General features: G+C 38.3%; 1 protein-coding gene across 2 annotated transcripts in view; it reads right to left on the bottom strand.

Moving 5' to 3' along the window:
* DNAH7 (dynein axonemal heavy chain 7) overlaps positions 1-24606 on the bottom strand; it is a 249692-nt gene that overhangs the window by 74269 nt on the left and 150817 nt on the right. For both annotated transcript variants that reach the window (XM_082689009.1, XM_082689010.1), the window contains 5 exons: positions 23939-24269; positions 21651-21997; positions 19711-19891; positions 17234-17419; positions 11487-11650 (listed from right to left, as the gene is read on the bottom strand). In XM_082689009.1, coding sequence (XP_082545135.1) covers positions 11487-11650; positions 17234-17419; positions 19711-19891; positions 21651-21997; positions 23939-24269 — 1209 coding nt within the window. The remainder of the gene's footprint in view (positions 1-11486; positions 11651-17233; positions 17420-19710; positions 19892-21650; positions 21998-23938; positions 24270-24606) is intronic.

Here is a 24606-nt window from a genome sequence, read left to right as displayed (position 1 = left end):
GCCAAAGTACCACCTCGAATTTGGAGGAAAGAATTCTAGTGCAGACCAACCTGGTCGAAGTCTGTCATAGCAGCTCTCTTCCACTGATTATAATGAAAAGTTCTGGATAAAATACTAAATTTTACTCACAGATTCTAAAAAGCAAATAGTAAACAATGAATGGGAAGAAAGTTAAAACTTGAGCCATGGGGGCACCTGGGTGGCTCCGTGGGTTGGGGCCTCTGCATTCGGCTCAGGTCGTGATCCCAGGGTCCAAGGATCGAGCCCCGCATCGGGCTCTCTGCTCGGCATGGAGCCTGCTTCCCCCCTCTCTGCCTACCTGTGATCTCTGTCAAATGAATAAATAAAATCTTAAAAACAAAAACCAAAAAACAAACCAAACTTGAGCAATGACCAGTAAGGGGGTAGTCAGTTTCTTGTGTGTTTGTCATCATTGTATCTTTTTTTTCCTTTCTATCTTCTGGCTTTGGTCAAAGAACAGGCCTAATGGGTGTTCTGGGCATCAGGTACAGGTAGCAAAAATTCAAACTGGAGGAAAGAAAACAATCCTGTGTGAGCCAGAGAGTGGGGAGTGGGGGCAAGGGAATCTCTTTTTTTCTTCTGCCCATGTGTCCCGGTCCACGCCAGCAGCAGAACTGTTACCCCACGAAGCAGCATGAAGAAGCCTGGGTAGTGCAGGCACTTACTGCATCGAGAGACCAGTCTCTCCGGGTAACAGAGCTGGGCCAAGGGCCCTGTGCCACGCCTGGTGTATAAGGCTGCCCTAATCTGCTCAGGCTGTTACAACAAATGACCACAGACTGCGTTGCTTAAATAACAGGCATTTTTTCACAGTTCTGGAGGCTGAGAAGCCCAGGAATCAAAGTCCTAGCAGATCCAGTGGCTGCCGAGGGCCCCCTTCTGGCTTGTACATGGAGCCTTCTTGCTGCCTCCTCACATGGCAAAGAGCAGAGCGATCATCCCTCTGTGTCTCCTCAGGGCATTAATCCCATTCAAGACTCCCCCCTCATGTCCCCAATAACCTCCCAAGGCTGCACCTCCAAATGCCATCACTATGGTGACTTAGGCCTCAACATATCCATCTGGTAGACACAAAGATTAAGTCCAAAGCAGGGGGAACCCCAGTATTTTCCTTTTTTTCCTCTTGCCACTTTGCCCCAAGTATGGACAGATGTGTGAAAGAGCGGGACGCTGACATTCTGAGGAAATGTCAATATATTTGACAGAAAAATACAGAGAAATGGGTCCCTGGGATATGAAAAGTAAGGGAGAGATTCTGGGGGAAACAGACCCAAAGAAAGGATCCCCTAATTCAGACACAAGTTCTGAGTTCATGACCAAACACATCTGGAGAAGCACAGCAGACACTTAGGGCTACAATATAAACCCAAGTCCCAGACTAACTCTTGAGCAATGCATGCAGAGAAGTGTATCTAGACAGCGTAGCAAAGGCTTTTAATTATGACCTGACACTGGAAACATCATCCCCAGAAGGAAAGCAACTGAACCTAACCAAGTCGATTGACTACTAAAACAAAAATCAGTTTTATCCAGGAGATTTTAATAGGAACCAGAATTTCATTTTCAAAAGGTCCAGGACAATGCAAAATTACACGACATACAGAGAGCCAGAATATGACGGATTCTCCAAGAAAAAGCAAAATGCTGGAATTACCAGAAAAAAACTTGAAAGCAGTTACTATAAACAACCTCCACAAGGTAAAGGTGAACATTAAAATAAATAAATAAATGGATAGGGTGCCTGGGTGGCTCAGTTGGTTAAGCACGACTCTTGATTTCTTTCTTTCTTTCTTTTCTTTTTTTAAAGATTTTATTTATTTATTTGACAGACAGAGATCACAGAAAAGGCAGAGAGGCAGGCAGAGAGAGAGAGAGAGAGAGAGAGGAGGAAGCAGGCTCCCCGCTGAGCAGAGATCCAAAGCGGGGCTCAATCCCAGGATTCTGGGATCACGACCTGAGCTGAAGGCAGAGGCTTTAACCCACTGAGCCACCAGGTGCCCCCAGACTCTTGATTTCTGCTCAGGACATGATCTTCTCAGGACATGGGCCGCAAGACTAAGTTCCATGGCGGGCTCCGTGCTGAGTGGGGAGCATACTTGAGATTCTTTCACCTTCTCTCTCTGCCTCTCCCCCAGACTGAGGGTTTTCTCTAAATAAATAAAATCTTTAAAAATAAATAAATAAATGGAAAGACAGGTGTGTTCAGCAGAGAAACAGAAAATAAAATAAAATAAAATAAAAAGAACCAAAAAAGGAAATTTTAGAACTGAAAAATATCAGAAATAAGAATTCCACCATAAGGATTCAATAGTAGAAAGAAGATGACAGGAAAGTCAGTGATCTAAGACAGATGCATACAAATAATCCAAACTGAACACTTAAAGAGAAAGAGAAAAGCCAGTTAAAACAAACAGAGCCTCCAAGACCTGTGAGAAAATACTAAGAGGCTTAGTATTCATGTGATGGGGTCCCAGGAGAGAAGAAAAAGATTAATACAGAAAATATTTGAAAAAATAATGACTAAAACTTTCTCAAGTTCAGTAAAACACACAGATTTAGTTTCACAAAGCTGAAAAATCCTCAAAAAAGGGGAAACTTAGAAGCAAAAACAAAAATAAAACACACAAAAATGCACACACACCCAGATACACTGTAATCAAACTGCTAAAAACCGAAGATTTGAAAGAATATTTTTGAAAGCTGCCAGAGAAAAGGGATATATTACAGATAGAGGATAATTATTCAAATGACTGCTGACTTCACCTCAGAAATCATAGAGCCAGAGCACACTAGAATATTCTCAGTAGAATGAAAAAAAAAAAAACTGTCAACACAGAACTCTATAACCACTAAAAATATCCCTCAAGAATAAAGGCAAAATAAAAATATTCTCAAGATTAAGGAAACTAAGAAAATTCTTTGCCAGCAGATTTACTCTAAAAAATTCTAAAGTTCTTCACTCTGAAGAGGAACGATACCACAATAAATTTTAGAAAGAAAAAAAAGAAAAATGAAATGGCAACTATAATAGACTATTTTTCTCCTCTTAATTTTTTAAAAATATGTATAAATATTAAGACAAAAAACATGAAGTTGGGGGGAGCTTCAAAGCACACAGACATAATACATATGACTACTGGAACATAATCAGGGGAGGGTAAAGGAGACCTACCTGGTTGCAAGCCTTCTACATTTTAATTGAAGTGGTAAAATATTATCTCTAAGTAGACAGAAAAATTTGTACTAAAAAAATAATGCAAAGCATTATAGTGAAAATGGAATGTTAAGGATTGTGGATTATTCAAATAATGCAATAGAATGAGAAACAGAGCAACAAAAATCAGAGGTAAAAACAGAAAAAGAAAAATAATAAAGTGGTAGATCTAAATTCAATCATACCAACCACATGAAGTATAAAGTTGTCTTAACCTACTAATTAATGGAGAGATTATCAGAAAAAAATATAAGCTCTTACTGTACGCTGTCTGTCTACAGGATACAGATACTCACTTTAAGATTTTTATTTATTTATTTATTTACAGAGAGAGATAACAAGTAGGTAGAGAGGCAGGCAGAGAGAGAGAGGAGGAAAAATATCTCTGCTGAGCAGAGAGCCCAAAGCGGGGCTCAATCCCAGGACCCTGGGATCATGACCTGAGCCAAAGGCAGAGGCTTTAACCCACTGAGCCACCCAGGTGCCCCCAGATACTCACTTTGAATACAGTAATATATTTATATTAAACAAAATCATGGTAAAAGATACACCATGCAAACACTAATCAAAAGAAAGTTGAATTGTGCATAGACTTCAGAAGAAGAAAAATTATTAGGGATAAGGAGAGATATTATGTAATAATAAAAGGGTTAATTTATCCTAAAAACATAATAATTCCTATGCATCTGACAACACAGCTCCAAAACACATGAGGCCAAAACTAATAGAACTGAAGGGAAAATAAGTAGACAGCAAATTAACAAGGGTATGGAAGATGTGAACAGTACTATGACACAGCCCAATTTAATTGGCATTTAAAGAATCCTCTACAAAAAAAAAAAAAAAAGAATCCTCTACCCATTAATAGCAAAATACATATTTTTTTCAAGTATGCATGGAGCATTCACAAAGACAGACCATATTGGTACCATAACACAAGCTTCAACAAATTTTAAACAACTGGAATCATACAATGTCTATTCTCTGAACATAATGCAATTAAGTTAGAAATTAAAAAATAGCAGAAGATACCTTAAAATCTCAAATGTTTGGAAATTAGTATGTTTTTAAAAGACCTATAAAGAGGAAGTCTCATGAGAAATTAGAACATATTTTAAAGGAAATGAAAATATAACATATCAAAATGTGTGCTATGCAGCTAAAACAGTGCTTTGGGGAAATGTACAGCAGATAGATTAGAAAACAAGATTAGAAAACAAGAAAAGTCTATATTAGAAAACAAGAAAAGTCTAAAATCACTAACTTAAGTTTCACCTCAGGAAACCACAGAAAGAAGAGTAGTTTAGGCCAAAAACAAGCAAAAGAAAAGAACAAATATTAAAGCAGAAGTCAATAAAATGGACATCCAAAAAGATGGAGAAAAACCAATGAAATGAAAGCTTTATTCTTAGATAGGATCTAAAAAAAATTATCAAACTATAGCTTGACTGATCAAGAAAAGCAAAGAAAATGCTAATTACTGATATCAGGAATGATAGAGAAGATCACCATTACAGACCCTGTGAAGATTAAAATGATGGTGAGGGAACACTACAAACAACTCTATGCCCTTAAATTTGACAACTTAGTTGAAAGGGACCCATTTTTTTTTGAAAGATAGAAACTACCAAAACTCACTTAATAATAGATAACTTGAATTTTTCTTAACTATTAAGAGAACTTCAACTCTTTTAAAATTGAAATCATGGATAACATCTTCCAGCAAAGAAAGTTCCAGGCACAAATAGTTTCTTTGGTTATTTCTGCAAAACATTTAAGGACTGTAGGAGATAATTCTATATAATCTCTTCCAAGAAGTAGAATGGGGGAAAACACTTTCCACTTCGTTTTATGAGGCCACCATTACCTTGATAATAAAAATGTATAGACATTAAAATAAAAGAAACCACATAGCAATATCCCTCATGAACAGAAAAATCTTCAACCAAGTATCAGCAAATTGAATCAGAAATATATAAAAGGAGAATAGATGAAGACCAGGTAGGGTTTATCCTGGAAAAGCAAGACTAGTCAAACGTCAAAAAAATCAATCAGTACGGTTCACCATATTAACAAACTAAACTTAAAAAATACATCTCAATAGACACAGAACAAGCGCTTAACAAAATTTAATCTGCATTAAAGATTAAAACCCCTAGCAAACTAGCAACAGAGGGAATTTCCTTTACCTAATAAAAAGGATGTACAAAAAAATCCTATAGCTGATAAAGTATGTCATAATGAAAGGCTAATTCATTTCCCCTAAGACTAGGAAAAGGCAACAGTGTGCAATTTCATCTTCCCTGTCCAATATTATATTAGCCAGTGTAAATTATATTTATATAACAAGTATTCTTACACTTGCCAAAAAAAAAAGTCCTTGACAGTACAATATGCAAAGAAAAAGAAACAAAAGGCATAATATTAGGAAATAAGAAATGAAACTGACTCTGTTTTCAGAGACATCTCTGTACAATATCCTAATGAATCTATGTAAAAGATGCTAGAACTAATAAATGAGTTTATCAAGGTCATGATGTATATGGTCAATGTTCAAAAATCAATTATTTTCCTAATACTGGCAATGAACAATGAATAAACTTTACCATTTACAATAGCTCACAAAAATTAAAAAGTACTGGATATAAATCTAACAATGAAATACTGATGAAAGAAATTGAAGGAGAGTTATGATAAAACGTTTCTGCACAATGAAAGAAATGATCAACAGAACTAACAGGCAGCCTATGGAATGGAAGAAGATACTGCAAATGACATATCAGATAAAGGGTTAAGATCCAAAATATTTAAAGAACTTATTAAACGCAACACCCAAAAAACAAGTAATCCAGTTCAGAAACAGCCAGAAGACATGAATAGACATTTTCCAAAGAAGACATCCAGATGGCTAACAGACACATGAAAAGATGCTCAACATCACTCACCAAATCAAAACCACGATGAGATATCACCTTACACATATCAGAATGGCTAAAATGAACACAGGAAACAACAGAAGTTGACAAGAATGCCAAGAAAGGGGAACCCCCTTGCACTTTTGGTAAGAATGCAAACTGGTACAGCCACTGTGGAAAACAGTATGGAGGTTCCTCAAAAAGTTTAAAGTAGAACTACCTGATAATCAGCAATTTCACTATTAAGCATTTACTTAAAGGATACAAAAATACAGATTCAAAGAGATGCATGCATCCTGATGTTTATAGCAGCATTATCAACAATAGCCAAACTATGGGGAGATCCCAAATGTCCATCAACTGATGAATGGATAAAAGGGTGCTGTGTGTGTACACACACACACACACACACACACACACACACACACACACACACAGGAATACTGTTTAGCCATCAAAAAGAACGAAATCTTGCTATCTGCAATGACGTGGATGGGGCTAGAGTGTACTATGCTAAGTGAAATAAGACAGAGAATGACAATATATATGTGGAATTTAAGAAACAAAATAGATGAACGTATGGGAAGGGAGAAAAAAAAGAGAGAGGGAAACAAACCATGAGAGACTCCTAACGATCGAGAACAAACTGAGGGTTTCTGCAAGGGAGGTGGGCAGGGGATGGGCTAAATGGGTGATGGGGATTAAAGAGGGTGCTTGTGGTGAGCACTGGCTGTTACATGTAAGTAATGAATGACTAACCTATACTCCTGAAGCCAGTATTGTTCTATAGGTTAACTAGAATGAAACAAATATTTGAAAAAATTGAAAACATTTAAAAACAGGGATATATTGTGCTTATAGAAGACTTATTGTCAATTTTTCTCAAATTGTAGCATAAATCAATGCAGTTTCAATCAAAATCCCAGCAAGGATCTTTTGTAGGTGTTTAAAAACTGATTCCAAAATTCATAATGAGAGGTTAAGAATTAGACATAATGATTTTGAAAAAGAAAGCAAAGTTTGAAGACATATAATCTAACTTCAAGACCTAATATAAAGCTATACTAATCAAGGCTGTGTGGTTTTTGCATCAAGACAGACAAATAGATCAACAGAACAGAACAGATAATCCGGAACCAGACCTCCATATATGTGTACAACTGACTTTCAACAAAGATGTAAAAACAATTCAACAGAAAAAGGATAATGTTTTCAAACATGTTCTGCTGGAACGAGATATAGCTCTCTCTCTCTCTCTATCTAGCTATATTTGTTATTATCTATCTCTGACCTGTGTATTTGCACACACAAAGATGCTGTTCCATACCCAGTTAACAATTACATGAAACTTCCCCCAACAACACCCGTAATATAACATATCTTTTTGATTCAAAAGCAGGACAATGGTGAAACTTCAGTTTTTTTTTTCTTTTAAAGCAAATTTTGCTTTAAAAGAAAAAAAACCAAGATTTATTTATTTTTGAAAGGCAGAACATAGGTGTGGAGGAGGGAGAGGGAGAGGGAGAGAACCCAGTGGACTGTGCTGTGAGCACCGAGCCCAGGGCGGGCCTGGATCCCAACACCCAGGAGATCTCACAGGACCTGAGCTGAAACCAAGAGTCAAACACTCAACTGACTGAGCTGCCCAGGGACCCGTTAGAGCAAATTTTGTTTTTAAAGATTAGGGCATCTCTAGAATAACATATCAAATGAGTAAAATCTCAAAGGAGACATTCCTCAGGGTAAGTAGAGAAAAATATACTGGGGTTTTAATAACAGTTACTGTGGAGAGCTGTATGCAACACACACTGGTTTAAACAGGATCACTTTTGGGATGAATATAAATCCTGAATTTGAAATAAACATGCACCATATTAACTATCTACTTCCTCTCCGCTGCTTTGCCTTACGTGTTTTACAAGACAACATCTTTCTTCAATCCTCTTACTTCCTCCATCCAACATTCTTGACTGTAGAAATGTTTCAAAATCCGTGGTTCCCAAATAAAGACTGAATTTTTACAGACTCAGCATTCCAAGTTTTAATACTGTTTGTTCTTTTGTGGTTTATCTATGGAGGATTATTATTTTGTGCTCTTTGGGGCTTTTGCAAAATGCAGACTTCTAAGAGTGATAACACATGTTCACGCTAGTCTGCATGGAAGGACACAGAATTTAGGTATATAATAGATGCATCTCAAATAATTTTGCTATATTCCTTTTTAGACACATACATAAAAATAGATAAAAGCAGACAGCAAAGGGGGGGTACTCCTCTCAGTTATTACTCTACTGAAATAAAACTAGTTTATCCGACTCCTACAGAAATGAATACTAAAAGACATTTTTAAAAAGCAGAGTTACATCAGATAGAGAGGTCCGATTTATTTACCAAGCAGATAAACAATCTTAAAACCATTTCACTATGAAGTGTTCAGATACAATCCAATTACATTTAATGTTATCACTAGCCCTTGAAATTCTGATTAGCCAAGGACCTTCAGGTGTCAATAGCTCCAAAAGTTAATTATATTCCAACTTATCTAAATTTTATAGATTCTTCCCATTTCCCTAAATAATCAACTCTTCAGTCTGCTGAGATAGTACGTAAAAAGCACTTAGCACAGGATTAGGTCTCTAGAAAGTGCTCAGTATTAGGTATTATCATTATCAAGCAAGTATCTCTGGGGACTGGAAGAACTCAGCAGGCAAGTAAATAAGATACTTATCTGATACTTCAAAATAATCACCTTCAACCTATTTACCGAAACCTCTCTGTATAAGATTGCCAACAGAGTTTGACAAAATAAGCCAAGAATGAAAAATGTTATTACTTCTTTCGTAGTAAAGTTGCTACCATAACCTTCAGCTAATATTTCAACATTTTTATAAACAAATAGCAAAAATGTAAGGGTGCTGGCTCATTAACACCATTTTTTACCTCTTTCTCTCCTGAATTGTGAGTTTGTTATCTCGAGAAATAATCACAGAAAGGTTCAGAATCATAAATACAGAAATATTCATCAATGTCTTATTATTATTGAAATACAACTGGGCCCAAAAGAAAGAGTACAATTATTTGTTGAAAAAGAAGAAGGTATTTGGCCTCCAGTGAATAGAATGGTTGTAGAGATCCTGCCAGGTGGAAAAAAACGTAAATAAACTGCCAATCGAAACGGTAAAGACAGAACTACCCTAATGCAGGACATGATCGATTATAGTCACAAGTGCTTGGAAAAACCTAAGTATTTTTTCCAAAAGAGAAAAAACAGCAATAGCAAAAACAGAAAAAAAATCTGACTGTTCTTCAGGCTGCAGTTAATCGGTAGAGCCGGGCGAAGTAAAGGGGGGTCCCGAACTTCCAGAATCCTCCCGCACATGCCAACGTCTAGTTGTGTCCTCACGCTAAACATCAACACAAACGCTCTGGGTGCCACCTACTCGTTCAATAATTTAAAAAACAGGCTGTCGTCCTGCACTTGTTAAAAGGTACTTCAAGGTCTGCTTTAGTGGCCAACTAATGCACATATTTATCATTTATCTTGATTCAGTCATTTCTCTTCTGGATGGATTTAGATTGTGAGAGCAGAGGACCAAGTGCTTAATTTCCATTCCCCAAAGAAAAGTTTTGTAATCTTTTCTCCAAATCAATCAAATAATTACATTTAAGTTTGGCTCCTGAAAAGGTTCGTCTAAGTATGATTCATTTGATTAAAAATATGAGAACCATGTGACATGGCTTTTCTTTTTTGCCTTAATTACTAGAAAGCTTTAAACTTAATTCAGGGCCCAAATGTAAGGATGAGCTTCTCTGAAATACCGAGAAGTAACTTCTTTAATTTCCCTTAGGTGGTCTCATCAGATTTTTACTTTATATTCAAATTGCACTCACCTCAAATCCTTGTGGAACAATTCAGTAAGTAAATGCTAAAGAAGCCCATAAATATACACATATATGTCAGGTATATAGCATATATTTGTACATCAGGATCGTTCATTGAGCAGTAAAGAAACATGTTCATCAGAGTTTTAATTTGTGGAATAATTTTCTTAAATACTACATATAAAAAAATTTAAGAATAAGCAGGCTTCACATGTTAATTCTATTTTAAAAATTCACATGCATCCGTCATTTGTACATTCAATTAATTGTACATTCAATTAAGTACTCTGACATCAATTACTTTTTTGGTAGACTAACGGTAGACTAACAACGAATTAAAATAGTTATGTAACACAGAGAACTGAGTATTTCTACGGACGGTTTACCTGTGCTATTCCTAATCTGCTAAAACCTCCAGGAAGGCTGGCTAGTGATGGAAGGCCCATGCTAACCCGACAAATCATGACTATCTTCATACTGGGGCAGGTTAAAGTCCTTGGTTTCTGGGAGATAAAACCTTTAGGAAGGTCAGACTGGACGAGCCTGCAATATTGTCCCCTCCAAATTTCCATGGGATTTGTCTACTAGACAGGACATTCCAGGAATAGCCTGCACTACAATCTTGGGGGCGCCTGGGTGGCTCAGTGGGTTAAGCCTCTGCCTTCAGCTCAGGTCATGGTCTCGGGGTCCTGGGATTGAGTCCCGTATCAGGCTCTCTGCTCAGTGGGGAGCCTGCTTCCTTCTCTCTCTCCATCTACCTCTCTGCCTACTTGTGATCTCTCCCTCTGTGTCAGATAAATAAATAAAATCTTAGAAAGTCCCAATCAGCCCAGGACCAGAAATGTATCCATATCATTGAAGCTGGTTCCACACAGAGCAAGAATTAAGAATTGGTATACACTTGAACCCATCACCACCAACAACCCACTTCTGTACCTTTCACTAACCTAAAATAACAAAGACCCTGTAATTTTATGGGGATAAGTATTGGACTTCATTTACTCATGGTAGGGCTTTGCTCCATTTGCCAAAAGCTGATTAAAAATTAAGCAAAAGTCGGGGTGCCTGGGTAGCTCAGTGGGTTAAAGCCCAGGGTCCTGGGATGGAGCCCCATATCGGGCTCTCTGCTCAGCAAGGAGCCTGCTCCCCCCCCCCCCACCTGCCTCTCTGCCTATTTGTGATCTCTGTCTGTCAAATAAATAAATAAATTTTTTAAAAATTAAGCAAAAGTCATTAGGGTTTTTGGTTGTTTACTACAGTCTCCAATATGCAATCATTCTAACATTACTGGGAAAAGGAAGTGATTATTCATATTTAATTTAATTAATTAATGATGTAGGCAAAACCTTTTCACTACTATAAAAGTTTTCTAGCTATAATTGTTAAAAAGATGCACAGATAAATAGATCTACTGATTAATAGAGATCTCTTGAGAGAAAAGTAGTTTTCCTTACATTATGATGATCCCGTTATCAATGGAAAATGAGTCGGAAGGTAAACCAGCAATGTTCCACGTTCGAATCGTCACTGCTTCTCCCAGAATACCCATAAGAGAATAATCATCAGAGCAGGGAATATCTTTGCTTTTGCACAAGTCTGTCCACTCCTTGATTTGGTTCTTTAAGACATACATAGAGAGATATGAAAATGAGGCTGGAAATCACCAAATGAATACTTTGTTAACTTCTCAATTACACTTTATTCCTTGAGTGAACAAACCAGTGTTGAAACTGCACATTAAAACAATTAATCAGATTTTTTCAAATCATAATTCAGAAGGCCCATTGTGCATTCCAGTGAAAATGAACTATGTCCAATGCTAATTTTAGATACCATCACTTAATAGTGAAGTTGAGGTCAGAGTTTTGCATTCAAAAAAAACAATTGCCAGTTTTTATTCTAAAGCGGCACTTGACAAAGTAGTTGGAGATCATCATTATTCTATACATTTTCTTTAAAGTACAAGTATCTGGCAAGTCTTAACAGAGCATTATGGAATAAAATAAATCTACTTTGAACTGGTGGGGGTCAAAGGGACCACGGCAGGACTATGAGACACCAGCAAGGGTCAGGACGTATACTGGAGTTTGGGATATCCTACTTCGGGGCACAGTGTGCTAGGCTGCTCGGGAATCCAAAAGGGACTTCCAGGTTCACACTTAGGAAGTCTGAAGTCAAGGTCCAGTTTGAGGTCACATATCAGAGAGTTCAGAAACAGTAAAAGGCAGGAGCAGAGGACAGAGGCGAGGAAGAGACATGGCGCGAGGACATAGACACCCCAGGTGTTGGGACCCACCAAATTCTGTGGGCACGGAGTGGAGCTGGCAGAGAGGGCATGGTGGGTCCCACCATCTGCCTTGGGCTCCTGCAGAGCTCCCCCCACCAAAATCCCTTTAAGTTTGCCCATGAAAGGCCACGAGAGGTTAGGGACAGTTCATGACTTTCAGGACCTTGATCAGTCAGTTGTTTTTGTAGAATGTCCCACAGTCGCATCTCTATGATGTTCCCCCATGATTCAACTCAGGTACTGCACCTTCAGCAGGAAGAGCGTAGAAATGATACCAGGTTCTGCTCAGTGCATCCCCTCAGTCATGCGATTTCTAACTGTTCATTTTTTGATGACCCTGATTTTTATCACTTGATTAAGGAGTTGTCTGCTGGGCTTCTGTCTTTTAATTGTATGATCTCAGGTATAATTAAAGCTTCTTTGGATGGTGGGATGCAACACAAGACACTCAGATGAAGAGCAGACCTTCTTGGTAGTTGCACTGCCACATGAGAGAAGGCTGCACCCAGACACAGGGTAGCAGCACACGGTGAAATGGTAGCAGGTGCTTCAGTGGGCAAGCAGAACGCAGGAGGGCTGGCTAGGCTGCGCGGGCTTCCTGGGGAGGGGGTTGTTTGAGGAATTCCACAGGTGCGGCAGAGAAGGGGCTGCCCCCGGGCATTAGATATCTAAGGACCTCTGGAAGTTGAGTGCCTGTTATCACCTCGACTATTGGAGCCTGAGAAGGAAACGGTTGGGGGGAGGGCTGAACCAAGATGAATTTGGAGTTTTATTTTATTTTTTTTTTTTTAAAGATTTTATTTATTTATTTGACAGAGAGAGAGATCACAAGTCGGCGGAGAGTCAGGCAGAGAGAGAGAGAGAAGCAGGCTCCCGCTGAGCAAAGAGCCCGATGCGGGGCTCGATCCCAGGACACTGAGATCATGACCTGAGCCGAAGGCAGCGGCTTAATCCACTGAGCCACCCAGGCGCCCCTGAATTTGGAGTTTTAAGCCAGGATTCAAAACTGAATGAAGGCAGCGCTTGTCAAATACTGTACTACACCTTCTGCACTGCTCTTGCCCCCTTTCTGGCTGCAACGAAGAGGCATTTTGTGGGGAGATACTTGTAACTGTAAAAATCTAGCTTTGTCAGGCACTCATTTTTAAAATGTATTAATTTATGTCATTATAGACTTATCTTTTTCTACTTTCTAGTCTCTTAAAAATATAATGGTCATATAACATGATAGCAGTCACAACATCATGATCCTCTCTCCGTGTATATTGTGAACCCATCATAGTAAGTCTAGTCAACATCATCACCAAAGTTACAAAAACTTGTTTGTTATGATAACCTTTTAAGATCTCAGTAAGATCTTTTAAGATCTCAAAGGTACAATATAGTATTATTAACTACAGTCACCATGCTGTACATTACATTCCAGGACTTAACTTTATACCTAGAAATCTGTACCTTTTGAACCCCTTCATGCATTTTGCTCACATTTTTATTCAATGAGTTGTAATATGTTGCTATCATTATTTATTGCTGATTTGGCCAGTAGAAGTAGCTTCAAGCTCAGTTTTATGTCCTTTTAATATGTCCCTATCATTTTGGGGCCACTTCCTTACTCTTGCTTTAAAAAATAATCATTTTTCTAATCATGTCCTGGCTAACTGAAGGATAATCTTCCTGTTCTAAATTCAGCTGATAAACAATCTTAATAGCAGAGACCCTTTGCCACATAATGCAATATATTTGCTGGTGTAACACTCTAGGGCAAACAGGGCAAAATCTCACCTTTTGTGAATTAACAACTCTCATCTGGCTTTCTGTTGGGTTTGGTTGTTGATGCCAGGAACAAGGGTTGTGGCTGTGTAGGGAGGGTATGAAGCATTTCTGGTTTGAATTCTGCTTTCTAATTCACAGTTCCTACTGGCATGTTTTGATCTCTTTGTTGTCAGGCTATAGGGCCATCTGCAGACTTTTGGGAAAAATCTGAATGTTTTGGCAAATATAGCTTGATGCTGGTATTGGCACGATAGACAATGATATGTGGAAGAAGTAAAGCAAAAGCAGCAGTGACTGTGGGATGTTGTTTATAGTTGACAGTGTACGTTATCATATCTGTGGATTAGAAATTTAAGTGGCCCAATTACATGCCTAAAATGGTACAGCAGCAGACAGTAACTATCCATGACCACCAAGACAGTTCTGACCTTGACTGCTGGCCGGGAAAATGAGAAAGTTCCAATTAATTCAACTCCAGGGCTTATCTGTCCTTACAGCACTGTAGGATTGTGTTTCAGAGATTGGTGCCGGCACGGCAGTTGAAGTACCCTGGGCCCAGTTATCCTAGAAGAACTGGAGTTTTCCATGTTTTATTTATGCAGAATGCCAGAAGTTCTACAGAGACGCTGATGAATAATTCACAGCGACTCAGATTCAAGCTTGGAGGGAGGGTCCAGCTATCTACTGAGGGCTCTTGGTATCCCGTGACTTTGATGCTAGAAAAGAATCAGGATTGTTGGAAAGCTATTTTGTCTTGGTTGGGTTTCCCAGAAGCAGACTCTGAGATGGAGATTTATTAAGGAAGGGTTGCTGCGGGGAGCCGTGCAAGGACTGGGAAGAAGCCAGTGAAAGGTGAGCATCTGCCGAAGTGTGTGGCACGTGGCTTTGGTTTGATCCCCCGCGGAGGGTAAGTCAGTCCTTAGGGCTGTTCCAGCCAGAGGGAAGGGAGACCGATTCTCATGCCGCCGCTCCGTCACTCATTGATCCAGGAACGCCTTAGAGGGAGAATAAATCCCCAGGCAATTCCGGCTCCAAACACTGGGCCAAGGGGATTCCAAGACCCCAAGAGAAGTCTGCCAACGAAGAGCCACGAGTGCTGGTTGTTGGGCATGAAAGGGCGGGAAGCCAGGAGGCCATCTGGGCAGACACAGAAGCTGCGGCTCTGACCTTCTGCTTACAAACAAATGGGAGGCTTTTGATGGGGTGTAACTTGACCCCTGCCCTGACCCGGAGGGGGTTCTCTATGAATAAGAGAACAAATTCATAGGAAGGAATTTTGGAACATTGAAAAGAAATAAAATAAAATAAAATAAAATGGAAAAAAAATTCACAGGAAGGACCAGAACAACATTAGAGACTCAAGAAAAGTAGAAGCCTCGTTGCTGTAGCGAAGCACGGGAGGCGTAAAATCGCCTTCAGGCCTCGACAGAGATGAACCCGGATGGGAGAGCGCGGCTGTTCCGGTCAGGGGCGAGCACCGAGGATCTGAGGTCACAGGAGCGCGGAGTTTGGGCTGTGTCTGTGTCTAGCTTAAGTGTCGCGGTGCTTCTGTCAGTAAACTCCAAGGTCTCGGTTCTGGACTGTCCCGAAGGATGTGCGCGGGGCTGACGGGCGGCCTCCACTCCGGCGGGGGCGGGTGTCGTGGAGGCCCAAGATGCAGAGCCTCGGCACGCGGCCGTCCGAGGACACGGCGGGGAGGTGCGGGACCTTCTGTCCGGCTCGAGCAGGTGCCCCAGGGTGCGTTGAGAACCAGCAGGGAAGGGGAAGAGTGGCCGCCACTAGCCCTTCCATGGTTCCAGGCGGATGTAGGGGAGGAGAAAAGGTGCTAAATTAGGATTCAAGGGACAAGTCTCGTTCCTGCTGTGTCATTAAGGAGCGATGTGGCTTGAAGCAACTCCCTTCCTCTTTCTAAGCCTCCGTCTCTGAACCGGCAGAGCAAACAAATCTATGACCAGGTAGTTTCATGCTAAACAGTACTTATTTGAGCTACAGGATGTTAACGCCCCCGGGGTAGCAAACAGTCATTCAAAGACACAAACCAACAAAGTGAGGAAGACTGTGAAGGTCACGCAGCAGGAGCGGGAGGACCTGGTCTCCAACACAGAGAAACGCCACATGTGTGAAGGTTTTAAGTCAGGTTGGTTAAAAATAAGCAAACAAACTAAAATTGTGGACTCCTAGAATCAGCCCTACTGAAGAGAAAGTCCCCCAAAGTAAGTCAGGCTCCACGGAGACCAGGTGAAAGCAAGTGCTATGGGGAAGAAAGACAGACAGACAGACAGGATTGAGGGAGGGAGAGAGGAAGGCAGGAAGGAGAAAAACATGAAAGAAGACCAAAAAAACGAGTTCTCATTCATTCTTTCTCCACTTGCTCGACACTAGAAGCTATTACCAAATGCTGTAAGAGTTCTCTCTTCTCCTTATTCTCATCGCCCTCTTTTTCTTTTCTTTTAGTACTTTCAGTTTTTCTAAGTCTCTCTTCCTGCTCTGACAGGGCCATGTTCTGGGTCGGATTCCGGTTCAATTTTTCAAAAGAGAGCTCACCGTGTGCGGGGTCTCATTCAGAAATGGACTGAAAGGGGGAAGGAAAAAGCAGAAAGAAGAAATAGAAATGGGAACTGGGTCATCAAAGGGGCGCTAATTCAAAGCAGGACACTTGGCATTTGTTTTCAAAGGAAAGAAGCCACTTACGGATTCAGTTCTAGGCCAGCCTGCCTTCTCCTCCTCTGAAGTTTTCTGTCTGACGTCATTTTTTGAAATGATTCATTATTGAGACTCATAGAGAGTAGATGATCACACTCATAAACACACACATCAAACAAAGATGTAATAAAAATCCCGATATCTTTGAAATTTTGTCATTAAATGCTAAGATGAAATGGTAGACCCTCGAGTCAGTGTTTTTGTTTCTAGAACAATTTGATTTTAGAAAAATATTTGATATAGCATCTTATGGCTATCAAGGCAATTTACAGAATAACTAAGATACACAACTAGATAGAAATCCCTTGGAAACATTTGCTCTTCGTACTCATCAAAAAACCAAAACTTAAGCCAACAAAATCCTCTAAGATTAGTTAGTACCGGCTACAATGGGAGGGTCAGGAAGAGACCTCAGAAATCGACTAGTATTCTTCCTACCTGTCGATAGTTCGACGTAAAGGCGCCGAGGTAAGCGATGACTCCTGAGGAGACGAGGATGTCACCTGTCAGGTTGATGTACACCTGCCCCAGGTCCAGAGCTGTGAGGCTCCAGCGTGTTTTCTCTCCCCCAAGGCCTCCAATCAGCTGCTCGGCTCGTTCGAGCTTTTTGCTGCACAAGTCAACCTTGAAAATAAAAGTCAGGCTTTATCAACATCCACAGGTAGAAAATAAGTGAAAATTTCTGCACGATTTTGCCCTCTGAGATAAATCCTTCTTTTTTAATTACAAACTTTCACTCGGAATTTTTTTTTTTTAACTCTCTAAAAAAATGTGAGTTATCTCACTATGAATACTGGCAAGTCCATGACATTTGGGAAGTGTGTTTCATAATAAAGTACACACAGTAAGTAAGTATAACAAAGTATACACAATTTATAAAATTTTTAGTGGCTATTCATCACATAACACAAGAATAGCTCTATTTAAGGAAATGATCTACAGCAGGAGACACTGAAATTTGCTTAAGTAATAAAGGATATTTTCTTGAAAATATAAATATTTTCCCTCAAATTTAAATACTCTACATGCATTTTATTTAAATTTTATTTATTTATTAAATTTATTTATTAATTATTTAAATTTTATTCTGGCAAAATCTTCCCCTCATTTAACTTGTGGTTGACTTGATAATTTTAAAGGTTAAATGTTTAAAAGTTGTAATAATTTATGCTTACTTGCAAAGCACAATTTTCAGGTTGTTAAATTGTGTCAACCTACTCACACATTTGCAATTAACCTTCAATTAGGACATCAATCAATAGTTGAGAGCCTACTTTGTGCAGAAGACTGTCAACCAATTTGATTATGCGTAATTAGGCAATGTAATTAAAAAAAGAAAAAGGATAATTATGAAGGTGGAAAACTTGGGGGAAAGCCATTTCAACCCATGCAATGGCAATATGCCCCCGAGTTATATTAGTTTGATTTTAAATGACTTGGCCTCATTATTCTTGGATAAAGACAAGAGTAAGCAAAGGTTAGCTTAAGGCTCAAAATGAAATGACTGACATGAGAAGAGAAAGTAAACAATTGATAAACGCAGAGGCATTTACATTACAGTGGAATAAGAATTTGGCCTATACTTTTTCCTAATGCTATGAATATTTATATTAAATAAATGCCATTAGACCAAAAGAGATAAAATACTAAACTGGTTTATTGAAAGATAGGCTTGAAAAAGCAACAGTATGTAATTGGGGAATATTTTTGATACTTCTAAACTTAAGTCTTTTGTCTTTTAATATCTTCTGTCTTCCTGGCTTCTTTCTTCATTATTTATCATAATGTTTATAATAAATGGCATCATGTATTTGACTGCAATAAACTTGCCATCAGAAATTACTAAGTAAAAGTATTTTAACTAAAATTTTGCCTCCAAAAGCAGATTTTTAGTGCACATGTAAGCAGATATTCATTTTACATGATCATAATTTCCAATATTTTATCACAAAAAATAAAAATGTCAATCATATAACAGAGTTGACAAAGGTTTACAATAAACCACACACCCACCTATTATATTATTTAAACTAAAACTGAATACTTGGACATCATGTTTTATAGTAAGTAATATTTCTAAAGATGAGCTCAACATCACATATTTGTATAAATACAGAATATATGGTCATATCCTCTGGGAAGAAAACTCTAGGAAACAGCACAGCCACTGAAGTCAGATTTTAACCTTCTAACTTAGAACCTGGGTTGACTACAGGCAAGTTACCTGCCTTTAGTTTTTACAAAAATCATACAAAAAGATGACCTCCTGCAGAAGGCTGTTTTGAGAATAAATGAGATAATACATATTGTTCCCAGGGTAACAGTGACTCGCAGAGTAAGTACTCAATAAATATTTTGACTTTTTTCCCCCTGGAACATAATTAGACTTGAGCAGTTACTTATTATAAACAGTATCACATTTTCAGTCTTAGGATAATTTTCAGGGGTCACAGAGTAGGTAGGGTTTTGGGTATTGAGTTCATACCTCAGCTCTGCCATTAACTCTTACACAACCTAAGTCACTTAATATTTTGGTTCTTACCTATATAATGAAGAATTACTTAAATAATCTAGCTCAATATTCTGGTAATCTGAGGCAAAGAGGATTGACTTTTGGTGGGGGGGAAGGACCCAAAAGGTAAAAATTGGGGGTTTTATGGATCAAGAGACAAAAATGATGATATTAGGCAGGTATTTACACAACCATTTACCATATAATCGTTAAAAAGTGTCAAAACCGTCATTAGCTTGTGGGCCACACAGAAAGAGGCAATGGCCGATTCGGCCTGTGGGCCATTGTTCGCCAGTCGCCAACCAGGAGGAAGACAGAGACTGAGGCTGTTCCTTGCTGGCACAAACATCATTCCTACCAAAGTGATTAGGACTTGCCCATATTTGTCCATAGTATCACACACCTGGTTTTCCAAATCAGCCTTCTTCTGTTTGTTAAGTTCTAGAGTTTCCTGAAGCTTGGCCAGTTTGTCCTGGACTTCTCGCAGAGTGGCCTGTTTCTTCCGAAGACCATCCATAGCAATTTTAAGCTCCCCTTCGGCAGCAGCCAGTTTTATCTTTTTAGGAGCTACTATTTTTGCCACTCTGCAAAAAGTAAAATCAGAAAATTCAATATACATTTTATACTGTAGTGCACTCACTATCACTGAATTTGCTTTTCTATCCTTACTGTAACTCACAACACATTTTTATGCAAAACCTATGCTGGTTTCCGTATTCTATATTTCATCAAACTATCACACCTGACCCCAGCACATAAGAAATGATGATTAAAATAGGTATCAAATATGGATAACTTTTCAAATAAGTATATTTTTACCCAATATAAAGTATTAGATTATTGACAGTATGAATATTGTGTTTTTGCAGAAGGAAAATAGCCTATTCATGTAAAACATTGCAGTGTTTATGAAATCTAATCTATTTCATTAAAGCTTAATTTTTAGGAGGTGAGGTGTTTCATCTATGTCATTTTGCTTTTTAAAATTTTTCAAAATATATCTTTAACTAAAACCAGCCATCTTATAAATATGTATGTCAATAATAGAAGGGGCTATATAAGAAAAGGAATGGATATAAATTATCTTCTATCTGGAAAATGGGGTGAGTGATGTTGGCTTTCTAAACAAATGGTAAATGTTAAAATTTATCTTCAATACATCATGGTCCAAAACACATAGGTTATAATATAGGTACAATGATTCAAACTATGTATGAGTTTGAAAGATATCCTGTAATAGTTGTTTTTTGAAGATAATCAGTAATTTTTGCTGTTTTGTACATAATATAAGTGGTTCTCCTACAATCACCAGAGAAGACTCCTTATCATACAAAGACTGTATATTACACTAGTGGTTTTCAAAATGGGGACGAAGACATACTTCATCCCCTGTGGGGGGTCTGTGACATCCTCTCACGTCCAACCACACATATGCGTGAGGCTGTATTTTCATCATAAATTTCAGTAGAAACAACAAATTGCAACAGATTGAATGAAGATGCAGATTTGAGTGTCCAGTTATCTTCCACTGGCCACATATTAAAGAGATTTGCAAAAATATAAAACACCACCACTGATCTCCTAATTTTTTGTGAAAAATGTGAATTTAAAAAATATGTTATTTATGTAACATGTAATGTCTTTTATGAAGTAATTTTTTTTTTAAGATTTTATTTATTTATTTGACAGACAGAAATCACAAGTAGGCAGAGAGGCAGGCAGAGAGAGGCAGGGGAAATAGGCTCCCTGCCGAGCAGAGAGCCCGATGCGGGGCTCGATCCCAGGACCCTGGGATCATGACCTGAGCCGAAGGCAGAGGCTTAACCCACTGTGCAACCCAGGTGCCCCTGTGAACTAATATTTTTTTAATTTTCTCTATTTCAACTTCTAATATGGTAGATAAACAAGTTTTTCAAGGGATGCCTGGGTGGTTCAGTCAGTTAAGTGTCTGCCTTCAGTTCAGGTCATGATCCCTGGGCCCTGGGATCAAATCCCAGACTAGCCTCCTTGCTCTGCCTGTCTCTCCCCTGCTTGTGTTCTCTCTCTCTCTCTCTCTCTGACAAAGAAATAAAGTCTTTAATTGGAAAAAAAAAAGTTTTACATGTCTTCAAGATTTTTAAGAGTATAAAGGATTCCTGAGTCCAAAAATGTTTAAGCAACACTGTATTATACGATATAACTGGTATGGTCTTGCCTCCAGTAAATATGTACACACACAGCAGATACTAGACAGGATTTCCCCAGGAGCCTGTCACCTATATAACTTTTCCGTTTTGTAGTGTCTAAATGACCAAACAGGAAAATAAAACACAAGGCTGTGTCATTGCTGTCGTTCGTGCTTACTTATCATAGGAATCCATTGCTATGACCCATTTGCACAGGCCTTCAGCTGCTGTGGAAGCATTTCTAATCTTCTCTGGAACAAAGTCTGGATTTGGAATATAGTTTTTTCTTATGATATTCATGTAAGCTGCAGGAATGTTGTCCTTGTCGTATTCATGAAGTGACTGCAGAAATCGGATGTCACCAAGAAGTCTCTTAGCGGGACCCCAGAAATCCTCTATTTTTTTTCCTGAACCTGTTGGGTCAGGGATTTTGTCAGCTTTGATGCCTTTCAAGATGCATATAGCTTCCATAACAAGCTTGACACCAGCAGGAGGACTCTTCATGGATTTGACCACTGTAATGTCCTTGAAATAACAACATGCTCATTATTAAAAAAGAATGGTTCATGTATTATTTGTAACTGGCTCTTATTTTCACACTAAACCACAAGATAGAAACTGTTCATTGGGTAGAAATGGTAACAGTGATAGAATTCTGTCAAAAAAGAAATGAGAAGTTTGTCCCAAAGGAAAAGTTAGAAACCAAAAAGAATAATGGAAATACACCCGAATGTGAGATTACTTACGACACAAAGTCTACTCCAAAAATACATAAGAGAGATTTGGCTGTTGCAAAGTAAGAGTGTTGCAGTTTCTTAAAAATTGTGAAAGTAGTAGATGCAAATATTAGAAAAATACAGAAAAATCATACATACAAAAACCTCCTATAATCCCATATCTAGTTAACTGTTGCAAATATTTTTATTTATATTTCCTCTATATGTTTTTCTATGTATATACGCTATTAGCTAGTGAATATGCTACATTTTGACCAATGGAATTATCATACATGCTGTTTTAAAACTTTTAATATTTCAATAGTAATATATAGTGAACATCCTTACATGCTTTGAAACACATCATTTTAATGGCAACATGACCTTCTCATGTATAGACACGAACCGTAATTCTCATACCCTAATGTTTCTTCTTCTTCTTCTTCTTTTGTTAACTATTACAATTGCCATGTTAAGTTAAGAACTTTGTATCTTTTATTTTTAAAGCCTTTGACACATATTCACAAACCACTCTCCAGAAAGTATCTAAGGTTTCCTGTTTTACTACATATACCCTCAGCAACAGGGCTAGGGATTCTGAGAAGTCAAAGAAATCTTTTATTAATCTGTTTTTTCAAAATACAAGTGAGGTAGGATACATTTTCATATGTTTAATGACTATTCATATTTCCTCTTTTGTAAATTACTTCTTCATATCATTTACCATCTTATCTTACATCTATTTTTTCTTATTTATTTAAAAGAGCTTTTTACATAGAGGTATATTAATCTTTTGTTTGCCTTCTAGTTCAAACATTTCCCCCCAATGTTTCTATACTTCTGTCTGTGGTGTTCATATCAAACAAAATGTGTTGATTTTTTGGTACTAAATTTTATAACTGAAAAAAACCCCCAATTATTAGTTATGAAAAACCAGAAGAGAATCCAGAGCATATATATTACAATTTTGCTTAGTTTTTTCCTGATCTCTCACATCTAGGAAATCTAAGGTCCTGATCCACTTCAAGATATAAACAGGACCTGCATTTCCTACTATTTTAGAATAGTAAAATTATTTATGTTTAAATTTTAATCACTCGGAAACCTATATCACAGTAAGTATGAAGAAAGGACCTAACAGTCTCTCCACACCCAAAGTTTAGCATGCTTCTCAACACTATTTTAAAAAAATCAATCTTTATATTTCTTAATTGAAGTATTCCCCTCTCATGTCTAAATTTTTAATACCACATTCCATCCGATCTAACATGTGTTATTAAAAAGTACAACATTGTAGGTTGTATTAGTATCACAAAAATTAAAAAAGAACCCAAACAGAAACAAACATGAACACAATATGTTATCACATCTACTGTAAGGTGTATGTCAATTTTATAAAATTGTCTAAATATGAAAAAGGTGAACCTTAGAAATAAAATACACACTTAGGTCTTAGGCCTCTGTCCACCACTGTACTGCGAAGCCCTTGCACAAATTTCTTGAAATAACAGAGGTTTCAGGGTAAGTTCTAAAATTTGGCAGCTTTCTCCTTTCCCCAAATTCTTAGTCATGCACATGCATTTCTGTTTCAGGTCAATTAGGTAACGCTTTTGCCAATTTGAAAATCATTTCGATTGCATTAATTGTGGAGACTATTTGGAGAGACAGACTTGATGGTAGCCCGTGATGGTGAGCACCTCCTTGAGCTACGATGCTGTGTGTCCTAGCAAGTGTGCGGCTGTGCTCTTACCTGCGCGGTGAGAGTGTCCAGGGCAGACAGTGCTGACTCTAAGATGGGCAGGGCCTCCGCCAGGTCTGCGTCACATTCGTCTTTGATGGCTTTGGCGGCCATAGCTTGTTCATTGGCTACCGTTTCATCAGCTTTCACTACTTTTTCAGTTTTGGCAACTTCTACAGACTCCCTCTCGATGATTGCCATCATTTCATCCACCTCTTTGCTAGCAACTTTTAACTGAGGATGTAGCGCCTCCAACTCGGTTTGCATTGTGGCTACTTGGGATGCCGCAGAATCCAGTTTGTCCAAACCCACCTCATACCTCTTCTTCATTTTCATGACTTCGCTGGAAGCAAACAGATAAAACAAAGTTAGTCATCAAGTTCTCTACCCTTCAAGGAAAAAATTGAAATATTCTTGAGATTTTTAAGGCCTTTTCCAGGGATAACTAAAGGGGTGGTATGAAAGATTTTCACATAATACTTGGTCAAAAGTTACTAACTTTAGAACATTGGGTTGCACACAACTAAGAGCAAAAGTACGCCTTGTTCATTTTTTATTTCCAGTGCTAGCACAATATCCATGCATATAGCAAAATTGCAGAAAAATTTTTAAAATTTATTATATAGTAGGTATAGGCAAGGAGGGCTCTTTATCAAAATGAATGGTGTACTCCTAAAGTT

The sequence above is a fragment of the Mustela nivalis genome (assembly GCF_964662115.1).
Source record: "Mustela nivalis genome assembly, chromosome: 11".
NCBI classification, from domain to species: domain Eukaryota; kingdom Metazoa; phylum Chordata; class Mammalia; order Carnivora; family Mustelidae; genus Mustela; species Mustela nivalis.
The sequence above is the reverse complement of the archived record's forward strand: the minus strand, read 5'-3'. Positions and strand labels throughout refer to the sequence as shown.